This window comes from Terrapene carolina, unplaced genomic scaffold, assembly GCF_002925995.2.
Source record: "Terrapene carolina triunguis isolate 2854851 unplaced genomic scaffold, T_m_triunguis-2.0 Scaffold112, whole genome shotgun sequence".
NCBI classification, from domain to species: domain Eukaryota; kingdom Metazoa; phylum Chordata; order Testudines; family Emydidae; genus Terrapene; species Terrapene triunguis.
The window spans coordinates 13,563,166-13,583,937 of NW_020664463.1; the positions used below are offsets into that span (position 1 = coordinate 13,563,166).

The 20,772-nt window shown below is 42.1% G+C and overlaps 1 protein-coding gene across 1 annotated transcript in view; it reads left to right on the plus strand.

Moving 5' to 3' along the window:
- FBLN1 (fibulin 1) overlaps positions 1–20,772 on the plus strand; it is a 97,660-nt gene that overhangs the window by 47,386 nt on the left and 29,502 nt on the right. The window contains exons 15-16 of the mRNA XM_026652210.1: positions 12,735–12,877; positions 15,375–15,506. Coding sequence (XP_026507995.1) covers positions 12,735–12,877; positions 15,375–15,506 — 275 coding nt within the window. The remainder of the gene's footprint in view (positions 1–12,734; positions 12,878–15,374; positions 15,507–20,772) is intronic.

Sequence of the window (20,772 nt, forward strand, 5' to 3'; positions counted from 1 at the left end):
TCCCCTGCAGCCTCTGTGCCCCCTGCTGCCCACTCGCCCTGCAGCCTCTGCACCCTCCCGCCCCTGCAGCCTCTGTGCCCCCTGCTGCCCACTTGCCCTGCAGCCTCTGCACCCGCCCCTGCAGCCTCTACACACACACACACCCCGCCGCCTGCCCTGCTCTCCCCCCGCTCCCTCCCCTGCTCACCCGGCAGAGGGAGAACTGCGAGAGCTCCACGTGGAATTAAACACAGCCCCCCTGCTCCGTGGGGGAGGAGGGAGCGGGGGATGGGGAGGGACTCTGGCTGCTAGAGGCCCTAGTGGCTGCAAGCAGCTGTCAATCAGGCCAGGCATCCAATCAGCCGCGCCGCACAAGGGGAAGGGGGAAATCACGGACATTTCTACTTAATTAGAAATCCCCCCCGGACGGCCATTTAACACTGAAAAAGCCGGACATGTCCGGGGAAACCCGGACGGATGGTAACCCTAAGTGAGCACTGTCTAGCTCATGCACTGAATGAGGCAGGGAGGTGACAGTTATTTTTTTAAAGTTTATGAAATTTTGGAAACAATTTATTGTAACATCACAAGAGTCAGGAAGCTGAAAGCTGAGCAAGTTAGATGGAAGGGGTTTTTAAATCAGACTGTTGAGAAGTTTTTGGTTTTCTGTTTGCTTTCATAAAAACTTATTTGCTTCCAAAGACTAACAGACATTTTGGAGAAAGGACATTATGTTAAAGATTCAGTAACTCACACCTTCCATTAGGTGGAAGAGCTGACCATATGCATGTTCTGAGACACACACATGTTCTGAGATACACACACCTTCCCCACCCCAAGGTCTTGCATCAAAACCAGGGCAAGCCAGATTTGATTTGACTGATGCTTAAAAGGCACAAAGCAAGCAGAGAAAAGTCTTTGTTTAAATGTCTTGCACAAGGTCAAACAAGTCCACGGCATAGCTGAAAGTAGAACTTAAGTGTTCTGATGCTTTGCCCTGTGTTCTAATTACATTACAAGCTTTTCCAGTCTGCATTTGGCTCTCTAATATATCTGGGCATTATGTATGTATGAAATGTATCTGGCTCTAATGAGTCTGGCTATTATGAAACAACTCACCTAATGAGTTATTTATCAACTCAGTGTTGGTAAATGCAAAGTAATGCACATAATCCTAACTATATATACAAAATAATGGGGTCTAAATTAGCTGTTACCATTCATTGAAGTCATTGTGGATAGTGCTATGAAAACATCTGCTTAATGTGCGGAGCAGTCCAAAAAACCCCCTATCAATGTTAGGAACCACTTGGAAAGGGGTAGATAATAAGAAAATACCATAATGCTACTCTATAAATCCATGGTATGCCCACACCTTGGATACTGCATGTGGTTCTGGTCACCCCATCTCCATAAAGATATACACCTCTACCCCAATATAACGCTGTCCTCGGGAGCCAAAAAATCTTACCGCGTTATAGGTGAAACCGCATTATATCAAACTTGCTTTGATCCATCGGAGCGCACAGCCCCGCCCCCCCGGAGCACAGCTTTACCGCATTATATCCGAATTCATGTTATATCGGGTCGCGTTATATCGGGGTAGAGGTGTATTAGAATTGAAAAAAGGACAGAGAATTGCAACAAAAATGATTAGGAATATGGAACAGCTTCCATAGGAAAGAGATTTAAAAGACTGGGACTATTCATCATAGAAAAGAGATGACAAAGGGGGGATATGATAGAGATCTATAAAATCATGAATGATGTGGAAAAAGTGAAGTAAGAAAGTGTTATTTACCTCTTTACATAACACAAGAACCAGGTGTCACCCACTGAAATTACAGTGCACTCCTTTATTAAGAATCACATCTGTCCCGAATAATTTGATTCTTATACACAGTTGATTCTTACAAGTGGAGTATTTTAGTTAGTATAGAAATGATTTTGTCCCAGTGGTTTCAGTCACTATGTGTGGTTGATTCTTATATCAGTGATTCTTATAAATGGAGTGCACTTTAATAGACAGTAGGTTTACAAACAAACATAAGGAAGTACTTCTTCGTTCCACACACAGTCAACCTGTGGAACTCATTGCCAGGGGATGTGAAGGCCAAAAGTATAAATGGGTTCAGAAAAGAATTAGCTAAATTCATCGAGGATAGGTTCATCAATGGCTATAAACCAAGATGGTCAGGGACACAGTCCCATTCTCTAAGGCTACGTCTACACTACCCGCCTGAATCGGCGGGTAGAAATCGATCTCTCGGGGATCGAATTATCGCATCTCGTCGCGACGCGACAATCGATCCCCGAATCGACGCTTGTACTCCACCAGCGCAGGTAGGAGTAAGCGCCGTCAACGGGGGAGCCGCAGCGGTCGATTTGCCGCTGTCCTCACAGCGGGGGAAGTCGGCTCGGATACGTCGAATTCAGCTACGCTATTCGTGTAGCTGAATTTGCGTATCTTAAATCGACCCCCCCCCCGTAGTGAGGACGTAGCCTAAGTGTCCCTAAATCTCTGACTGTCAGAAGCTAGGACAGGATGACAGCGGATAGACCATTCAATAAATTGCCCTGTTCCTTTCATTCCCTCCATTCAGGCCCTGGCACCTACCACTGTTGGAAGTCAGGATACTGGGCTAGATGGACCATTGGTCTGACCCAGTATGGCCATTCTTATGTTCTTTTGTTCTTAAGTAAGCTCTCTTGTGAACAGAGAGTGGCAGATACTGAAGAACCCAAGTTATTTCAACTAAGGTTGGCATAAACATCCTTTCAAACTCTCCACCCAAACAAACAAGCAAAACTTTTTTTTGATATTATACTGTTTAGTATTGTTTTGAGCTGAGTCTACCCCCTTGGTCAAACCATGCCCAATGTCAGGTGACTCTTCCAACTTAAATAGTGAAGACATGAGGATATAGCAACATGCTTGTGTAGAGGACTCTAACATGCCTCTGTTGAGTGCAGAGATTGATATGCACCCTATAAACACACAAAAACAGAGCCAAATTTCAGCACTGGTTGTACCACCAGGTCCTGCATTCAGCATATTGATTTGGGTTCTATTTGTGGAATAAATTACAGAGCCATAGATCCATTGCTGAGTACAAAGCCTTACATCGAAAGGATCTAGGTACTCTCTCATCAGTACATGAGGAGTTTATGTACTTAACTCGTTTCATCATAATTGTATAAGTAGCCTTTGTATCAAGTGAAAGCGAGACTCAGAAACTAAGAACAACATAACAATTTCTCTTCTAACAATTTCCTTGATATAGAATACTTTATTATTTCCTTAAAAATAAAGTCTCTTTATTGTTTGGCAGAGGGTTTATTCTTTAAAGAACCAATATTTTGCACATAAAAACAAAGGTTTCAGTAATCGTTTATGATCAATGTTAAGTCAAGTAATATCATTTTAAAAGAAAAACAAATCTGAAACAGCGATCTAAAATAATTATGAGTGGATCCAGGCATCGTTTTTTGCAATATTTTAATAATTGTATGTTTATTTTTTCAGGGCCATGCTTCTAACATAATTGCAGAGGTTTTCAGGAATTATAAAGAGCTATTTAGAACTGCTCCACTCTAGGCAGTTTTATTTTTGCTCTGCTACACCAGTTTTCATTTTTTCTCTGGTATCCAGATCCCTCCCCTTCTCCAACCCTTCCTTTAAATAGGTTCCTTAGTGTTTTTACTCACAGCGACACTTAGTGATAGCAGGATTCAATAACGCTATGGCCAGCTAATCTATAGTGCAATACCACAGAGCTGGATATACACCCCTGGTCTTGGTCTGCTCGTTTGCTAGCACTAGGTTGTTAAATTGCCTACTGTATGATTTTCTTCTACCCGCAGAAGGGAAGAATTTAACGTTGGGCCTAGAAAGTACATTGGGATTTAGATACTCATTGTTTACTGTTATTGTGGGGCATGACTCCAGATTGAACTCTGGTACTTTGAATGCAATAATATTTGCTAACTATTCTTTGCGGCTATTTGATGGAACAGTCAGTACACAGTCACTAAACCCACAGAGAAGTATGCAGTGTGAAGGGTGGATCACCAAACTATAAGACAAAAGGTCTTGAATTTTAAATAATTCTAACTTCCTAGCCACAGACATATGTCTCCACAAATAACATTTCAGAATCAGCAGAATGTCCTTTCAATAAGCTTTTTTTTTACATGAACTTTTATTTTAAAATCCATTTGACTTTAGCAGAAGAGTGGATCATCTGTATCCTTCTGCATGCGCATGCATGTGTAAGTGCTTCCAAAAAGCCATCTGTATGAAGGAAAATTTTCCATGATTTCATACTTAGCATCTTACCTTTCTAACGTTTCCAAACAACAAAAACAAAAAACCACCAGATTAAATTCCATGAATTTGCTTAAGTGAAATTAATTGTGCGCTATGGAAAAAATGCAAAAACCAATATATAGCTTAAATATCATAAGAGCAGTCAGGCACAATTAGGCCTCAACTTATGTCTGTTCTTTACACACATGAATAAAATAAGCATATGCAGGTTCTATCACTAGCCTGTTGGGTGATCTTGCCCAAGTCACTTTCCTCTCTCCGCCTTAGTTTCCCTATAAACTGGGGAATCCCGCAAAATGGGGATAATGATACTGACCTCCTTTTGAGCTCCAAAGATGAAAAGCTGTACATAAGAGCTAGGTATTATTATTATTATTTATCATTATTAAGTCTTTGAGGATTCAGGTTTTAGATTTAATTAAACACGCTTTGTTCAACAGGTTAGTGGCCGGTTATGAACATGACTATACTGTGTGTTCCAGCAGGAAGCCAGAGTGCTCTTGATCTTGCTTTTTAAAAATAATTAGTCTGCCAGCAGTATTCAATTTGCGTACACTCAAAGGGCCCTAACATGCGCACGGCCATCTCACATTGGTGATGTGCAAAAAGCATCGTGTGGCTTGCTCAGAGATTTATGATTTACATAATCTGAGCCTGTAAGGACCCTATTTGTTGCACCATGGTGGAAGAAATGGAGTAGGTGCTCACATTTCTTACCAAGCATTCAGTGGGACGTGGCAGGAAGCAAGTAATGGTTTTGTGCCTGAGCAAATCTTCAGTGGAGAGCAGCCCTTGCAAACAACATTTTTTGCAAATAAATAATGTAGTACGTATCAGCTTTGGAAGCATACACAGGACATGAGTTGCATGTTTTGATGACAACGCACTGGGTTAACTCACTTAAAAACAAAAAACCCCAAAACCTGGATTTCATTTTCTCATTGAGTTTAGCAAATGTCACATATAATTTTACTTGATGAATGGCTGTGCATAAGATGAGCCTGAACTTTACTGCTGTATCTGAACAACCGCAAACGCTGCGAAAGTTAAATATCCAGAACAGAATATCATGTCTTTCCCCTAACTCTATCGCGGTCTGGAACAAAACCCTGGATCCTAAGATCCTGGACATGGGGAAGTTCAGATCCAGAACTGAACTTGGTGGTTTGGGTCTATTTTTAGTCTGAATTTCAAATCAGCCTTCATTTTAGGTGAATCTGTAATGCTATAAATACAGTTCCAAACCCACCAGATGACATATGCAGATTCTGATTAACATGTTAGCATACGATAATGTTCCCCATTAGCTATGAATGTTAATGTGTATGCCCGTCTGTCATATTTTACAGGAGAAGCTTCACCTATTTCAGTAGCTGAAAGGAAAGAGATTGCTGCCTTTGCGGGGAGCATGACTTGCAGTGCCCCTGGTGGGACTAGGGCCACCAATCCATTGCCACCCTGACTGGCCAGCATTTTGTTGTGGGCAGGATTGGCCCTGATTGGCAGATTCACGGTCAGATGGATGTGGTGTGGTATGGAGTCTGGGAGTTGGAGGGGGAAGAAAAAAAGCTGTCAGCAAGGGGCTGGGAGACTACTAGCAACGTACTGAGATTTTTCCCATTCATATTTCCTTTTGAGTCAGGTCTGTAAGTGTGAGGTTTATTGGTCCAGGGCATGGGCTGGAGAAACAACGTTATTGGGTCTGGTTTTTGGTGCCTGTTTAGAAATGTTATACATGAAGTTGAGCTGGTTCTCTTGGTTACACAGGGTAGCACTGATCACCCTGCTAGGATCTGGAAGAAGTTCCTCTTCAAAGTAAATTGGCCAAATTGTCATGGTTAGGGTCAGGAGTCTTTCTCTGCACTGCCATGAGTTAACAGACGTGATCTTGGGTGCCTTCAACTTTTGAGACTTTCAGGTTGTCCTTCAATATGTGGAAACCTTAAAGGATTAAAGTGGATACTTTGCACTTTCATAAAACCAGGGATCTATAAGGTATCTCAAGAACTTGGGCACCCCGAATTCACTAGTCACTTGGGAAAACATAGGCCTTTGTTTGCTAGGCATGAGACCACAAAACAAAAATCTACTGTTTTTGAAAGAAGCTAAGCTCTGTTAAAGAGGATCCTAGACAATTGAAGGCTAAGTTCAGATAACATTTCACCCATGGTAAGGTGTCTCAGACGCCTTTCTAGTTTAGCATATCAGTCAGTGTGAGGAAAGGGCAACTCTTCTAGAAGTGGTATAACTCTCTCCTAAAAACACAAACTACAAACAAGTGCATACTTATTTAATGAATGTCGGTTTGCATTATGATTGAGTCATATTGGAGAACGGATACAGTGCGCAAGTCAGCATATCATTTCTCACCCCACTGCCCCTTCCTTTGCTACCACGCTTGCTAAATGTACGTTAATCCTCCTCTTGTCTTGTGTTCTCACTTTTCTTGCAGTCGCTGTGAGCGCTTGCCTTGTAATGAAAATAAGGAGTGCCAGAGCCTGCCTTTGAGAATAACCTCCTATCACCTCTCTTTTCCTACCAACATTCAAGTACCTACCGACATTTTCCGCATGGGCCCTTCCAATGCTGTCCCTGGGGATAAAATTCTGCTGTCCATCATCAGCGGGAACGAGGAGGGTTTTTTCACCACAAAAAAAGTGAACAACTACAGTGGTATTGTGGTCATGAAGCAGCAAATCAGAGAGCCCAGAGACCTTCTTCTGACCATTCAAATGCAACTTTTCCGCCATGGAACTGTCAGCGCATTTATTGCCAAACTTTTTGTCTTTGTTTCTGCACAGCTTTGATCCCTAACATGCAGGCATCGGTGGCTATTTTTTCCCTCTGGCTGTGGCTTTTTATTTTTTTCTTCAATTTTAATAAAGTTTTAATGTCAATTCATCTATTGCATGCTGCACGTGCAATTTATTTATCATTGTTACAATTCTCCACTTTTCTCCATCACTTAACATCTCAATGTGGGCTGTGTTTCTTATATATGGCACACATCATTATATAAGGGGCAAAATAGAGGTTCCTAGGGGACGTTCAGTGCAACTTCTACCCACAAAGGATTGAGGACATAGATAGCTTTTGTATAGCAGGGCAACTAGAGCTTTTCTGAAGATGCACAGACTGATACATCTGGTTTCAGAACTTACCGGTGATTTGGGGTGCATCTCTGTTAAGGTTGTCCAAATTGGAACATCTTTAAGGCATCTGATTTTCAGAGAGTAGGTGGCTAACATGTTTTGAAACTCAAAGCCCTTTAAGGTGTCTTAAGTTATGCACTCAAAAATGGAGTCGCTTTTGAAAATTTAGGACTTCATTCCCAGCTGGTATAAATCAGCATAGCTCTGTTGAAGCCAATGAGTCTGATTTACACCAGCTGAGAATCTGACCCTTAGTTTTTAAGTATAATACAAAAGCGAACCCCCCTACATGAAAGTTTTTAGGGCTGTTTCATCCTTTCACACATGGAATGTCCATTCAAGTCAAAACTAATGGTGGGAAAATACCAACAATCTTGTAAGCGCATTTCGTTAGTAGCAAATAGTGAGCACCTCCCTACTCAAGTGGTTATATTCTGAAGTGTCTCTAGAGAAAAAAAAATTTAAAAGATGTTTTGTTGGGTTCCATGTCAATTTTCTCTCTCTGGCTTCCAGATCAAAGCTGATAAAATTACAAGTGTAAAGAGCTTTCCCCCCCCCGTCCCCCTTGCTAGCAACCCTGAAAAGCAAACCTGGATTCTGAAGGTCAAATCTGGTTCCTTTCCAATTCTGTATGATCACCAATAATGAAGAGGATGCAACTGGAATTTATTTAGCAATTCTACTGGTGCATGAGCCAGTAGGGACCCTAGTTCATTCTCCAGTCATTGTACTGACTCTGTAGAGCTAACACGAATAAAACATTAACCGTACAGACCTGGGGGCATTGTCCACATATTTTAACATGAATGCTCAGTCATGGCCTCTCATTATCCCTGTCCTATCTAGATTGCTCCTGCCAGGAATAATCTGTGTGAGCATAAAATAATCCATTGTCACGTAAATACAGACACCACAGATCAGCAGTAGGGAGAGAACTTGGAACCTCCAGTACCAGTGTCACAAGCCCTGACCAGTTGAGCTAAAGAAGTAACTATTACATGTAAATTATAGACGTATATCCCCAAGATGAGCCAACAACTAGATAAGGACATGATCATAACATTTAGCCAGTATATTGCATGCTTCCTTAAGTAATGCTTATCCCAAGTGTCTCACAGACAATCAAGTTCCATCGAGCGTGCCAATTTGTAATGAGCCTGTCACCACATACTTACAAAGGTACCAGGGGCTACCAGTGGGGATAGAATCAAAACGTTACATACTGAAAGCACTAGCCTGTATTACTTAAGCTAAAGGAGTTTCTAATCCTACTGATAATATATGGCATCTACATGTATGCGGTTACAAGTTCATTACCTGGGCTGCTCCCCATGAGGCCATAGTCATCTTGGCTAGAGACACAAAAATAAGATTGGTTCTGCAGCATTAATATATACTCATTTGGGGGGGGGGGAAAATCAGGACAGTGCAAGAATCTGGCCCAAAGTACTGTAAAATGCTACAGTATACTATCATTTTATTGTGTGTGCATATTGAGCAAGTAATTTAAGAACACAGAGTCCACATCTTATGGTATTAGACAAAAGCTTTCATACTTAAGTTTATTTTGAACTTTAAAGTATATATAATTATATAGCACCATTGATGTGTGAGGCTCTTTCCAGATAAGAGAATGAAACAATGTAAAGAAAAATGACAACCCAAGAAAAAAGGAAAATATTCCAGGGAGCATTATTTACAAAATAATCAGAGCAACTGGATTTGTCTTTATTTTTATTTTATTTTTGAACAAGCGTTAAGGAAGTAGCAGATAGCGCTGGAGCTGAGATTTGTGATAAAGGCAAGCCAAAAGGAAGGACAGGATTGGAAGGAGCAAAGATCTTGGCACACAGGATGGAGTCTGTTCCAGACTTAGTGGCCATTGTGGAAAGAGGCACAAGTAGGAGAGGAACACACACAGCGTTTAGCAAAGTCTAAGATTGCGTGCAGGAGGAGTATGAGAAGGAAATAAACAGAAGGTAGTCAGAGCAGTGTGCAGCTTTGAAGGTGAAGATAAGGAGTCTGAACTAGGCCCTGAAAGAAAGAGGCTGTCCCCAAAGAGACCTGAGGACAGAGATGGTGTGGTTGGATCAATAGAAGAGCATGGTGGCATTGGCAGCTGTAGTTGGGATATGTTATAGAAGTTAGCAGAGCCATCAGAAGAAAGGAGGTCAGAGAAGGGAATGTTAGGGTAGCCAAGGTGAGAGAGAACCAAAGTACGAACCTGAATTTTAGCAATGGGGACAGAGAAAAAGGGGAAGCAGCCACTTAGAGCCATAGGACGATGCGGTTAGAAGGGACCACAAAGGTAATCTAGTCTAATCCTCTGCCAAGATATAGGATTTATTGTCTAAACCATCCAGCCACCTTTTGAAAACCTCCAGAACAGGAGATTCCATGACCTCCCTAGGCAGTGTGTTCCATTGTCCTACTGTTCTTACAATTAGGAAGTTTTTCCTGAGATTTAATCTAAAGCTACTATGCTGTAGTTTGAACCCATTGCCTCTTGTCCTACCCTCTGGGGAAAGAGAGAACAACTTTTCTCCATCTTTTTTATGGGAGCCTTTCAAGTATTTGAAGATCACTACCATGTCCCCCCTTAATCTCCTCTTTTCCAAACTAAACTTACACAGTTCCTTCAGCCTTTGCTCAGGGGGCTTGAATTCCATCTCTTTGATCATCTTTGTCGCTTGCTCTGGATCCTTTCCAGTTTCTCTACATTCTTTCTATACATTCGTGACCAAAATTGGACACAGTAGTCCAGCTGAGGCCTAACCAGCACCGAGCAGAGCAGTACTATCCCCTCCTATGACTTGCATGCTGTGCCTCTCTTAATGCATCCCAAAAGTGCAGAGAGAAATTGAGACATTCATAGATTCTCAGGCCAGAAGGAAACACTGTGGTTATCTAATATTACTTCCTGCATAACACAGTCCATAAAACTTTCCCAAACTAATGTGTGTTTGAACCAGAGTGTATCTTTTGGGGAAAATAGTCAAGTTTGATTTAAAAATTGCCAGTGATTGAGAATCCAACACAACCTTTGGTAAATTGTTCCATTAGTTAATTACCTTCATGGTGAAAAATGTACTCCTTATGTTTTTGAAAGTAAAGCCAGACTGACTTAGACCCATGATTCCAACCATGCAGGTCTCTGAAGGAAAGGACCATCTATATATATTATGCGATAGAAACCTCTAAAAAATACCTGATATAACCTTTTCACATATTGTCATGATTTAAGATCCGATATCTCCTTTTCCAAGCCTAGATACAAGTGTTGTGCCTTCTTGGAAATCTGGGAATTATTCCTCTTCTGTTCTACCCATGTGTGATAACTAGCCCTGATGAGCACTATCTTACTTAAAAATTGGCATTGGTTTAATCCTGTATGATCAGTGTAATTTTGAAAGGGGAAAAAGAAGTAAGCATTTTTCTGGTAGCTGACTATTTTTCTTATCTGATCACATGGGTATCATGTTACGTGTGTGTGTGTGAGAGAGAGAGAGAGTGAGTTGTGGATCCATGTGCACTAATTTCTGAATATAATATATTTTTCATTTTTCATATTCTTAAATTTCCCTATATATAATGCTAAAAAGAGAGGGAAAAAGTTACTAGGGTGTGGGGGTTTTTTGCCCTACTCCTTGTTCTGTTTATGATGTTTGCTAAAATGGGCTGATTTAGTCTGGGGACCAAATTGTATAATTTAGCAGACCCGTATTCTGAAATCAACAGTGTTGAATAACTGGAAGTTCCTTCTTCTCAACATAGAAACTAAAGACTCTGTGACAAGTTCAAGAGTAAGGATATAGGATTTGTCATATTGGGTCAGACCACTCTTTCATCAAGTCCAGAATTAACATTCAAAAGTGGGCAGACGTTTCAAGCAGAAGGAACCTCCGCCCTACCCTATCACATATCTCGGAAAATCTTCAGTGTTGAACGTGGGTAGGAGGTGGGAAATTGGAATTCCTTCTTAACCCATATAGTGATAATCCTAAAGCATGAATCTTAATTAAGAATAATGGGCTGGATCTTCAACTGGTGTAAATCAATGTAGCTCCATTGACTTCAGTTGGGCAGTATCAATTTATATCTGCAGAGCATGTAGTTTCCTTAATATTGCATATTATTTTCTTTTATGAGTGTTTTGCTTTACACACAATCATCATGTGCAACATTGTTTGCTTTAATGAGTAAGCATGGGAAGAATTTGAAAAGAATAGGAATATTTTGTTTTTGACGGTATCTGACAAAGTAAAGATTCAATTTTTATTTTTTCCTCTTCTGTGTGAAGTTTTCCCTTTACATCTTTTAATCTCCCTCCCTCCAACTAGAAATCCTGAGACTACAAACTTTTCTTTTTTGCTTGGAAATGTGAAGAAATGGGCAGGTCAAAGTTGAGATCGCTTGTAGGGCTTAGGGAAAGTCACATTGCAAGTCTCAGCACAACCCTTTTATCTTCAGGGAACACAGACGGGGTATTGTGTGAAGTTCTTGTACTATAAGTGACTTTAAATTCAATCTAGTTGGACAAAAGTGAGAAGTGGTTTAATTTGTAATAGACTTGCATGTAGGAATGAGCAGCTGGTGGTGATATAATATGAACTGACCCTTACCATTTCCCCAAACTCAAAATGAAACCTTTGGGGTTTGGAATAATTTGATTAACCTTTCCCCCCTCCCTCACCCAATTTCCATTCCTCTCTGTTTTCTCAATTTGGATGGAAAGGGGAGGTACAGAAAAGACTGAAAGAAAGACTCCTTTGGCTCTTGTGCTATAAATCATGTGAGAAAACCTGCCCTGATACTTCCTGCCAGATTTCTAGACCAGAGAAGTTTGTCTAAGCTTTGGATGAATGTCTGATACCTAAGTGAGCACTGTGTACCAGATGTTAAGCTCATGTAATTCACTGTAGTTCTACTAAAGTCAATGAAGCTGGTTTACACCATGTGAGAATCTAGCCCTGAACTGATGGTCCTTTTGTGTTTGGATAGCTATCTTTCATGGGTATCTCTTATACTGGATTTCTCACATTGCAATTAGTAGGTCCTGAGGGTTAGAGATCCAGTCTTGAGGATTTCATGACTGCAACTCTCAGTCAAGCCAAATTATTCCAGAGTACTGTAGTTTGGATGATTTTCACTTGACTAAGAGTTTGAGGGGAATAATGAATACTTGTATCCATTGTAGCTTTTGGTTCCCCATCTTGCAAAACAAACTAATTCATTTTCATGGTTAATAGTTATCTTTTTGTTTTCCCTCTTAGAGTTGGACTTGAAAGGACAGATACTATTCGCTGCATTAAGTCTTGCCGACCAAATGATGTCAACTGTATGTTGGATCCAGTCCACACAATTTCCCACACAGTCATTTCACTACCCACATTCAAAGAATTTACTAAGCCTGAAGGTAAGTGTTCCTTGTTCCAGTTAATAGCCTATAAGATTAAAAAAAAAAACACCTGGAAATCCTTGCTTAAAGCCAGAATAACTATCAGTGCAGTAAAATGTTTGCACAGTCCCAAATTCTATCATTTATTCCTTCATAATTATTTATTACTATTTGTATTAGCATAGAGCCTGGGAGCTCTAGTCATGGATCAGGAGTTTATACCTTTGTGGGGCAAAAAAATCATTCTGAGCTCAAACACACACAGGTTCTTAGTCTAGGAGAATATTTGAGCCTGAATGTTCATGTGCTCTATGCCCACTGTGCACTGCTCTAGCTATGAAAATGCGCATGGAAGTGGGTGTAAATGTAATTTATATTACTCTGCCAGAGCAGTGCAAAGTGGGCGTAGTATAAATGAGACTCCAACCCCCTTTTTCTTTGTTCAAATTATAAGAATGGGGGAGTGGGAGTTAGATGAAAAAGGAAAGAGGTCTTACCCACTTTCCAATGGTAAAATCCTCACCCCATTTAAGTCAATGGAAAACTATATTGACTTCGATGGGGCTAGGATTTCACCCTGAGTTTTACAAGAGCAAATCTGAGTGGCACTTTTTCAATCTAAATTGATGATTATTGACCTAATTGGAAAAATGTTTTAAATTCCATTTGAGATTTTAATATTAAATAAACTAAGGAAGTCAGCAAGAGAGTGGCCTGGGATTCAGAGCTTGTTTGGGGGTATTTTCAAAAGCACCTATGTGGTTAGGATCAAAGTCTCATTGAAAGCCAGGGGGCTTTGTGCACCCTAATCATTTGGAACCTTTTAAAAAATCCTGCCTTGCATCTTTAGGCCATTGGCTGGATTTGAAACTAAGTCAGTAATGACCAAATCGTGTTAGTATCTGATGGCTGTTTGGTGAATTATGTGAAATGAATTGATGGTCTCTGTATGGTTTCTATTATAAAATATTCTACATTGTGAAAATCACCACAGACCGGCATCTTTGCTGGCTTTCTTGTCAGAGAGGCCAATTCATCAAAAATGAGCATCCCTCTTCCCCCTAAAGAGGGTGTTCCCTCCAAGCCAGTCTTTGCACTTTGGTGGGGCACTATGAGGAAGCTTGTGCTGCTGTTGCTTGTGTGGTACCTGTGGGTTATCAGTCCTTCACCTTTCATGAGCATAACATTCACTTTCAGCCTTTAAAAATAATATTACAGAGTAAATGCCAAATTTTGATCTTTGAGTACAGCTCCTGTTGATTTCACTGGGAAGTACCTACAACTCCATGGTGGAATTTTGTCTTCAGTGCCATTCATGTGCAGGATGCACATTCAGTAACAATTTGTGAGATCGGGGCTTTCACTGCGCTAATCTACATAAGAAACTTCAGGGTTCCTCATTCACTTCCTGCCAGATGAGATTTTTCTCCAAATGTGCCAGTATGTCTGATCTCAGTAGAAGACCTGTACACAGTTGTTGGAGTTTCTCTTAGACCTCTGGAGCAGTTTTAATCACCTTGGAAGATCTTTATTTCTCCATGTCAGTTTTCTCACTTGTTTTCAGAACCTCGGATACACAGGTGTTGTCCCTAGGAGGCGCAGAGCCTTCTGGGGTTTCTCACTGTCTGCACTGAGAGACTTTAGACCAGATTCAGTCACAGGAAAAGATTCTGGAAAAACTGCAGAATCATAAAACAAAATGGTCACATCTCTGAAAGATGAGATATAAAAAACAAAACAAAACAAAAAAACCTTGATGCCTTCATTTGAGATCAGAGAGCCAGAATCTCAGCCCTGGCAGTGCTGCCTCAGTGGAAAGTATCAAGAGCTGCCCTAAAGGGGAAGCTGAGGGTTCACCCTCACAGAAATTCTGTGCTACCCACTCCCCAACCTTTCCATTTAGGAGATAGGAGGGAATGTGTCAGGAGTGAGAGGGGGTGGGGCAGACTACACGACCTGCCTCATCGTTGGCTAGCACAGTGGTCCTCATGAGACTGCTGCAGCCACCATAACTTCTTAGGCCATACTTAAGACTGCTGTGTTGCCACCAAAGGGAATCAGAGTACAGGGGCTGATCTCCATTTCTTCTCAGCACACACCATCAGTTTAGTGGGTCCTGGAGGCATTGCACTATATCAGTCCCTAGTGGAGGGAACAGTTCGTGGTTGTCTTGAGACATCATGTTGAAGTGCTGATTGATATTTGCAGTGATCTTGTCAGACTCTAAAAGGACTCATGACTTTGACTGCAGGGCTTTTGACTGTGGTGGCTTGGGATAGTAAGCTAGGGAGAAATAGGGATCTCCTTAAGCACTCCTCCAGTTCTCACCCCAAAAAAGGTACCTTGCCTATTTTTAAGTGTGCAAATTCAAAAAGAATAGTTTTACCAGTTTTGAAATAAAATGGCACATTATCTATTGCTCAACACAATTAATTTTGTAGACTGAGTATTGAGCTTAGCCACATTAAATTGACTTCAAACCCTTTAACACATTTTGTGATGCTTTTGTTCACAGAGATTATTTTTCTTCGTGCCATAACACCTGTGCTCCCAACCAACCAGGCAGATATCATATTTGACATAACAGAAGGAAATCTAAGGGATTCCTTTGATATCATCAAGCGTTACATGGATGGCATGACTGTGGGTGAGTACAGTATTTTCCGTGTACAGTATGTGTTCCTTTTCCTGTCAGTAATATCAGAAGATGTAGGTCGAAAGGGGCAAAGGAGTATAACTCAGGGTAGCTTTCTAACTTGACTTTCAAGTCTATATCAGTTTAATATTCACCCTGTCTGGTCACATATGGTTCATCTGATCTGATTTTACAGACTTTGATTTGGCCTCAGCATAAATTTGGGGGAAATTTTAAATATAAATTAATTGAGAAATGGAACTAATTACAAATATAAATTATCATCTTTAAAATTGTCCTTCCCCCATTATAACTGAAGCAGTTAGAAGTAGACCATAGAAGATTTTAATGGTAAAATTTCTCCAGTTGCTGCTGCTGCTTTTCCCCCTCTTCTTTCCTTATTGATTCTACAGTTTAAATAGCCTGGTAACAATTTATGGTGAATACTAATGCATTTACATTGTAACTACCGGGTACTTCACTGAAGCTGTAACTGTTTCAACATTGATTGGCAGGTCAAATTTATTGTTTTTTCCAACTTCATAATTGTAAAACATGTAAGTAGGCAGGGATTCCTTGCTGGCAGATTGTGCTGCTGTCTTTTGAGGGTCTGTCAGTTAGGCATATGTAAGTAAATAACTGCATGTGTTGCAACTTTCTGGCCTATATTCGAGGGGTCCATAGAATCATTTGGTTTAGAAAGGACTTGTACATAGGACACAAAGAAATGCACAGGATCAGGTTACACCCTGAAGCGTGGGATTTGAAGCATGAGATTTGCTTTGCTTTGTCTTAGCATGTACATATGAAAACAAAAGAATATTTCCCCACAATTATTTGTGTTTAACATGTATATTTTATACTCTGGTTGGAGCCCAGATTTATGTATGTGCTTTTATGCTTGTGAAAAGGATTCTCCTTCTGGATTGTGAGTAAAATCCTTGATGTATTTTTTACATATTGAAATGTTGATGTGGAGTAAAATGTTTTTATGGGGCACTATATTTAGCCTGGTCTGTAGGTGGCACTGCTGTATTTCAGAAATGTGACAATACAGTATCAGCAATGTCTAAGTTTATATTACTGCAGATAAAACAAACAGTCACTAGGTTTCTGTTTCATTCTTTATCAGACAGAAATGTGCTGCTGAATGCTAAGAGAGGTTTATAAGATTACAGATTTCAGGCATTGGTTTGATTCTTTAAAAAATATACAAACATTATCAAGATGACTCTGTAGCTAGAGACTGGGAGTGGTTGGCTCACTACAAAAGCAATTTTCCCTCTCTTGTTATTGACACCTCCTCATCAGTTATTGGGAGTGGACCACATCCACCCTGATTGAATTGGCCTTGTCATCACCGGTTCTCCACTTGTAAAGTAACTCCCTTCTCTTCATGTGTCAGTATATAATGCCTGTATCTGTAATTTTCGCTCCATGCATCTGAAGAAGTGGTTTTTTTTACCCACGAAAGCTTATGCCCAAATAAATCTGTTAGTCTTTAAAGTGCCACCGGACTCCTTGTTGTTTTTGTGGATACAGACTCACACGGCTACCCCCTGATACTCTGTAGCTACCATAGTTTTCTTTCCCCACATTTGTTCTTGTCTGAAAAAATAATGCCATGTATAGAATTATGACTGGTCATGGCACTTGCCTGAGGGAAACTGTCCAGTTTTGAGCAATAGGACATAAAGCAAATGGCACTTAACTAAATAAGCCAGATATATGTTTTGTAATGTATAGGAGAAGAAGGATGGTCTTATACACAAATCTAAGAATGAGTTGATCTAATTTATATACCCAGCTATACAGGAGACTTCCTGATTGACATTTAACTTCTCTGTACCTCAAGTCCCCATGTGCAATATGGGGATAATAATCTCTATCTACAGTACCTTGCAGAGGTGCTGAGGCTCAATGAATTCCTGTATGTAAAAGCACTTTGAGATTAAGGCAGACGGTACTACAGGAGTGCAAAGTGTCATCATTTATTTAATTTTCTGGATAGATTAGGTTTGCATTGCTGAATGGCAAATCGAGGCCTGAACAGCGGGAGCAAGAACAGGGCTTCATTTTCAGGGCCGCCCAGGATGGGGGGCAAGTGGGGCAATTTGCCCCAGGCCCTGGGCCCCGCAGGGGCCCCCATGGAGTTTTTTGAAGCCCCTGGAGCGGGGTCCTTCACTTGCTCCGGGGGCGCCGGAAAACTCTCGCAGGGCCCAGGTCCCCGGAGCTTCTTCCGCTCTGGGTCTTCGGCAGCAATTCGGCGGCGGGGGGTCCTTCTGCTCTGGGACCTGCCGCCGAAGTGCCCTGAAGACCTGTGGCGGGGGGTCCTTCCGTCCCGGGACCCGCTGCCGAAGTGCCCTGAAGACCTGCGGCGGGGGGTCCTTCCGCCCCGGGACCCGTCGCTGAAGTGCCAGGTCTTTGACAGCAATTTGGCGGCGGGGGCCCCCCGCCGCTGAAGACCCTAGGCCCCCTGAATCCTCTGGGCGGCCCTGTTCATTTTGCAAAATCCTACTTAAAAACAACAGTGAACTAAAATACCTCTTGTGGTGTCTGGTCTATCTGTGCTTCCTTCAAACATTTTTCATAGATCTCAAGTGGAAATTAGAGATGATCATAACTCTAGTTCTAGAAAAAAAATGATGAAAAGCAACCTGCCTGTAGCTCAGAGGGAAAAAGCCAACTGATCTTACATGGAGGGGTAGGGATTCAGGCCACTAGTTTGTACGGGTGAAATCAGGAACACAGACTGGTGCTGTTAGCAGCAACTCTGCTGCTCTTACAACTATTGTATTATTATATTTGTTTATTTTAATAGCTCCCAAAAGGGTGCTAGGAACCTTCCAAGACACAGAAAAAGACATGACCCCTAACTCCAAGGAGTTTACAAACCAATTTCAGATATGACACAACAAGGGGAGGGGATGGTTTGCATGCATATATGAGGGGAAGAAGGATAGAGACAACATCTGTAAAATGATGTAGTTATTCAGCAGAGGCTTCTGATCGTGATGATGCAAAGAATTTAATTTTTCTGAGAGAAATATACTGCATGAAAAAGCAAAAGTCTTAGTTGGCAAGTTTCAGTTTGTTGTAGGATTTGCAGAAGAAGTGGGTCTACAGGAAGGATTTAAAAGAGGAGAAGGTAATAGCTTCATGGACCAGTTCAGGGAAGATGTGGAAGAAAGCAGGGACATGGTTATTGGTGGGGAGGGTGATACAATAAGATAAATAGGGAAGAGAAGATTTATGTAGTGCAATGAGACAAAACCTGAACTTGGTGCCATGGAGAAGATGGGGAGGGAGGGGGACTTGATCAGGTTGACAGGCCAGGAAGACTATCCTGGTGGCAATGTTTTGCATGAACAGGATGGAGGTTGATGTGGGTGTCACATAAGTCAGAAGAAGAAAGCTACCAGACGTTCCCTTGGGATGGTGCTTGGGGTATGCTACAGACCCCCAGGGTCTGATTTGGATTTGGATGTTTGCTGAGATTTCTCAGGATCTGTTCTCAGCCCCCCGAAAGACCTGGAAGATAAAAAAACAGAGGAAGGCCGCGAAGGCCTTGAGAACCCGGATCCTGACCCAGGGCCAGAAGACCTCCCTAGTAGGCAGATGGACACAAGCAGCCAACAGAGAAACTTCCACCACAGAAGGTGAGCCAGAGGCTTCCCACAGCCATGATGGTGGCGAGCCATTGCAAGAAGCAGAAGAAGAAGAACCTGGGAGCTTGGGCAGGTTAGTCCCAGGAGAGAGACTTTCGGGCGGGACCAGGAGGAGGACCCCAAATATGATAATACCAGGAAAGAGGTGGCCGAGATCGATGGGGTACCCGTGGATGGGAAGGTCCGGGGTTCCGGACCTTACTTTATAGTGAAGAAAGATCTCCTGTACTGCGTGGTGCAAATGCAGGAGCAAGAGATACAACTTCTGGTGCCACAAAAACATCAAAAAGCCATATTGAGTCTCGCCCACAGTCACCTGTTTGGAGGACACCTAGGGGTAGAGAAAACCCAGGCACGGATCCTGCGGAGGTTCTTCTGGCCAGGAGTACACGAAGATGGCAGGTGATATTGCACCTCTTGTCCAGAGTGTCAGTTACATAGCCCTTGCCCGCACTTGCGGGCTCCTTTGATACCTCTTCCGATAATAGGGGTTCCTTTCGAACAGATAGCCATGGACCTAGTAGGGCCCCTAAAGAAGACAGCTCGGGGCCACCAACATGTGCTTGTTGTACTGGATTATGCAACCCGGAACCCGGAAGCTGTTCCCCTACGCAACACGGCTTCCAAAACAATAGCTAAGGAGCTAGTACAGATCTTTGCCCAGGTTGGGCTACCCAAGGAGATATTAACTGATCAAGGGACACCTTTCGTGTCCAAGTTGATGAAAGATCTCTGTTCCTTGCTCCATGTACAAGCCCTACGGACCTCTGTATACCACCCGCAAACAGATGGCCTTGTGGAAAGGTTCAATAGGACCCTCAAGGCCATGATCAGGAAAGAGGTAAGCCGGGATGGGAAAGATTGGGATACCCTATTGCCTTACCTCATGTTCACCATCCGGGAGGTTCTGCAAGCCTCCACGGGTTTCTCTCCATTTGAACTACTATTTGGGTGCCACCCCTGGGGCATATTGGATATAGCCAGAGAAGCCTGGGAAGAGGAGCCAAATCCCAGAAGGAACATAGTTGAGCATGTACTGCAGATGAGAGATCAGATAGCCTGAGTTATGCCCATTGTACGGGAACACTTGGAGAGAGCACAGGAGACCCAACGAACCCATTATAACCACCAAGCGAAGCTTCGACAGTTCCAACCAGGGGATCGGGTGATGGTACTGGTGCCCACAGCAGAAGGTAAACTGTTGGCCCAGTGGCAGGGACCCTACAAAGTAATCGAAGCCGTGGGAGAGGAGAACTATAAGGTGTGGCAGCCAGGCCGCCGGAAACCAGAGCAAATTTACCACATCAATCTTCTAAAAGCTTGGCACGATTGAGAGGCATGCTTAGTTACCCAGGAGACCCTTCCCCAGGAGGACAATTTACAGGAGCAAGTGAGGATATCACCTGACTTGACGCCGATCCAAAAGATCGAGGCAGTCGACATGATTAATCGCAACCGAGATGTGTTCTCTACAAAACCGGGGCGGACGACTGAGACGTATCACCATATCTGCACGATCCCCGGAGTCAAAGTAACATTGAGACCCTACCATATCCCAGCAGCCAAAAGAGAACAAATCAAGGCCAAAGTAAAGAAAATGTTAGAATTAC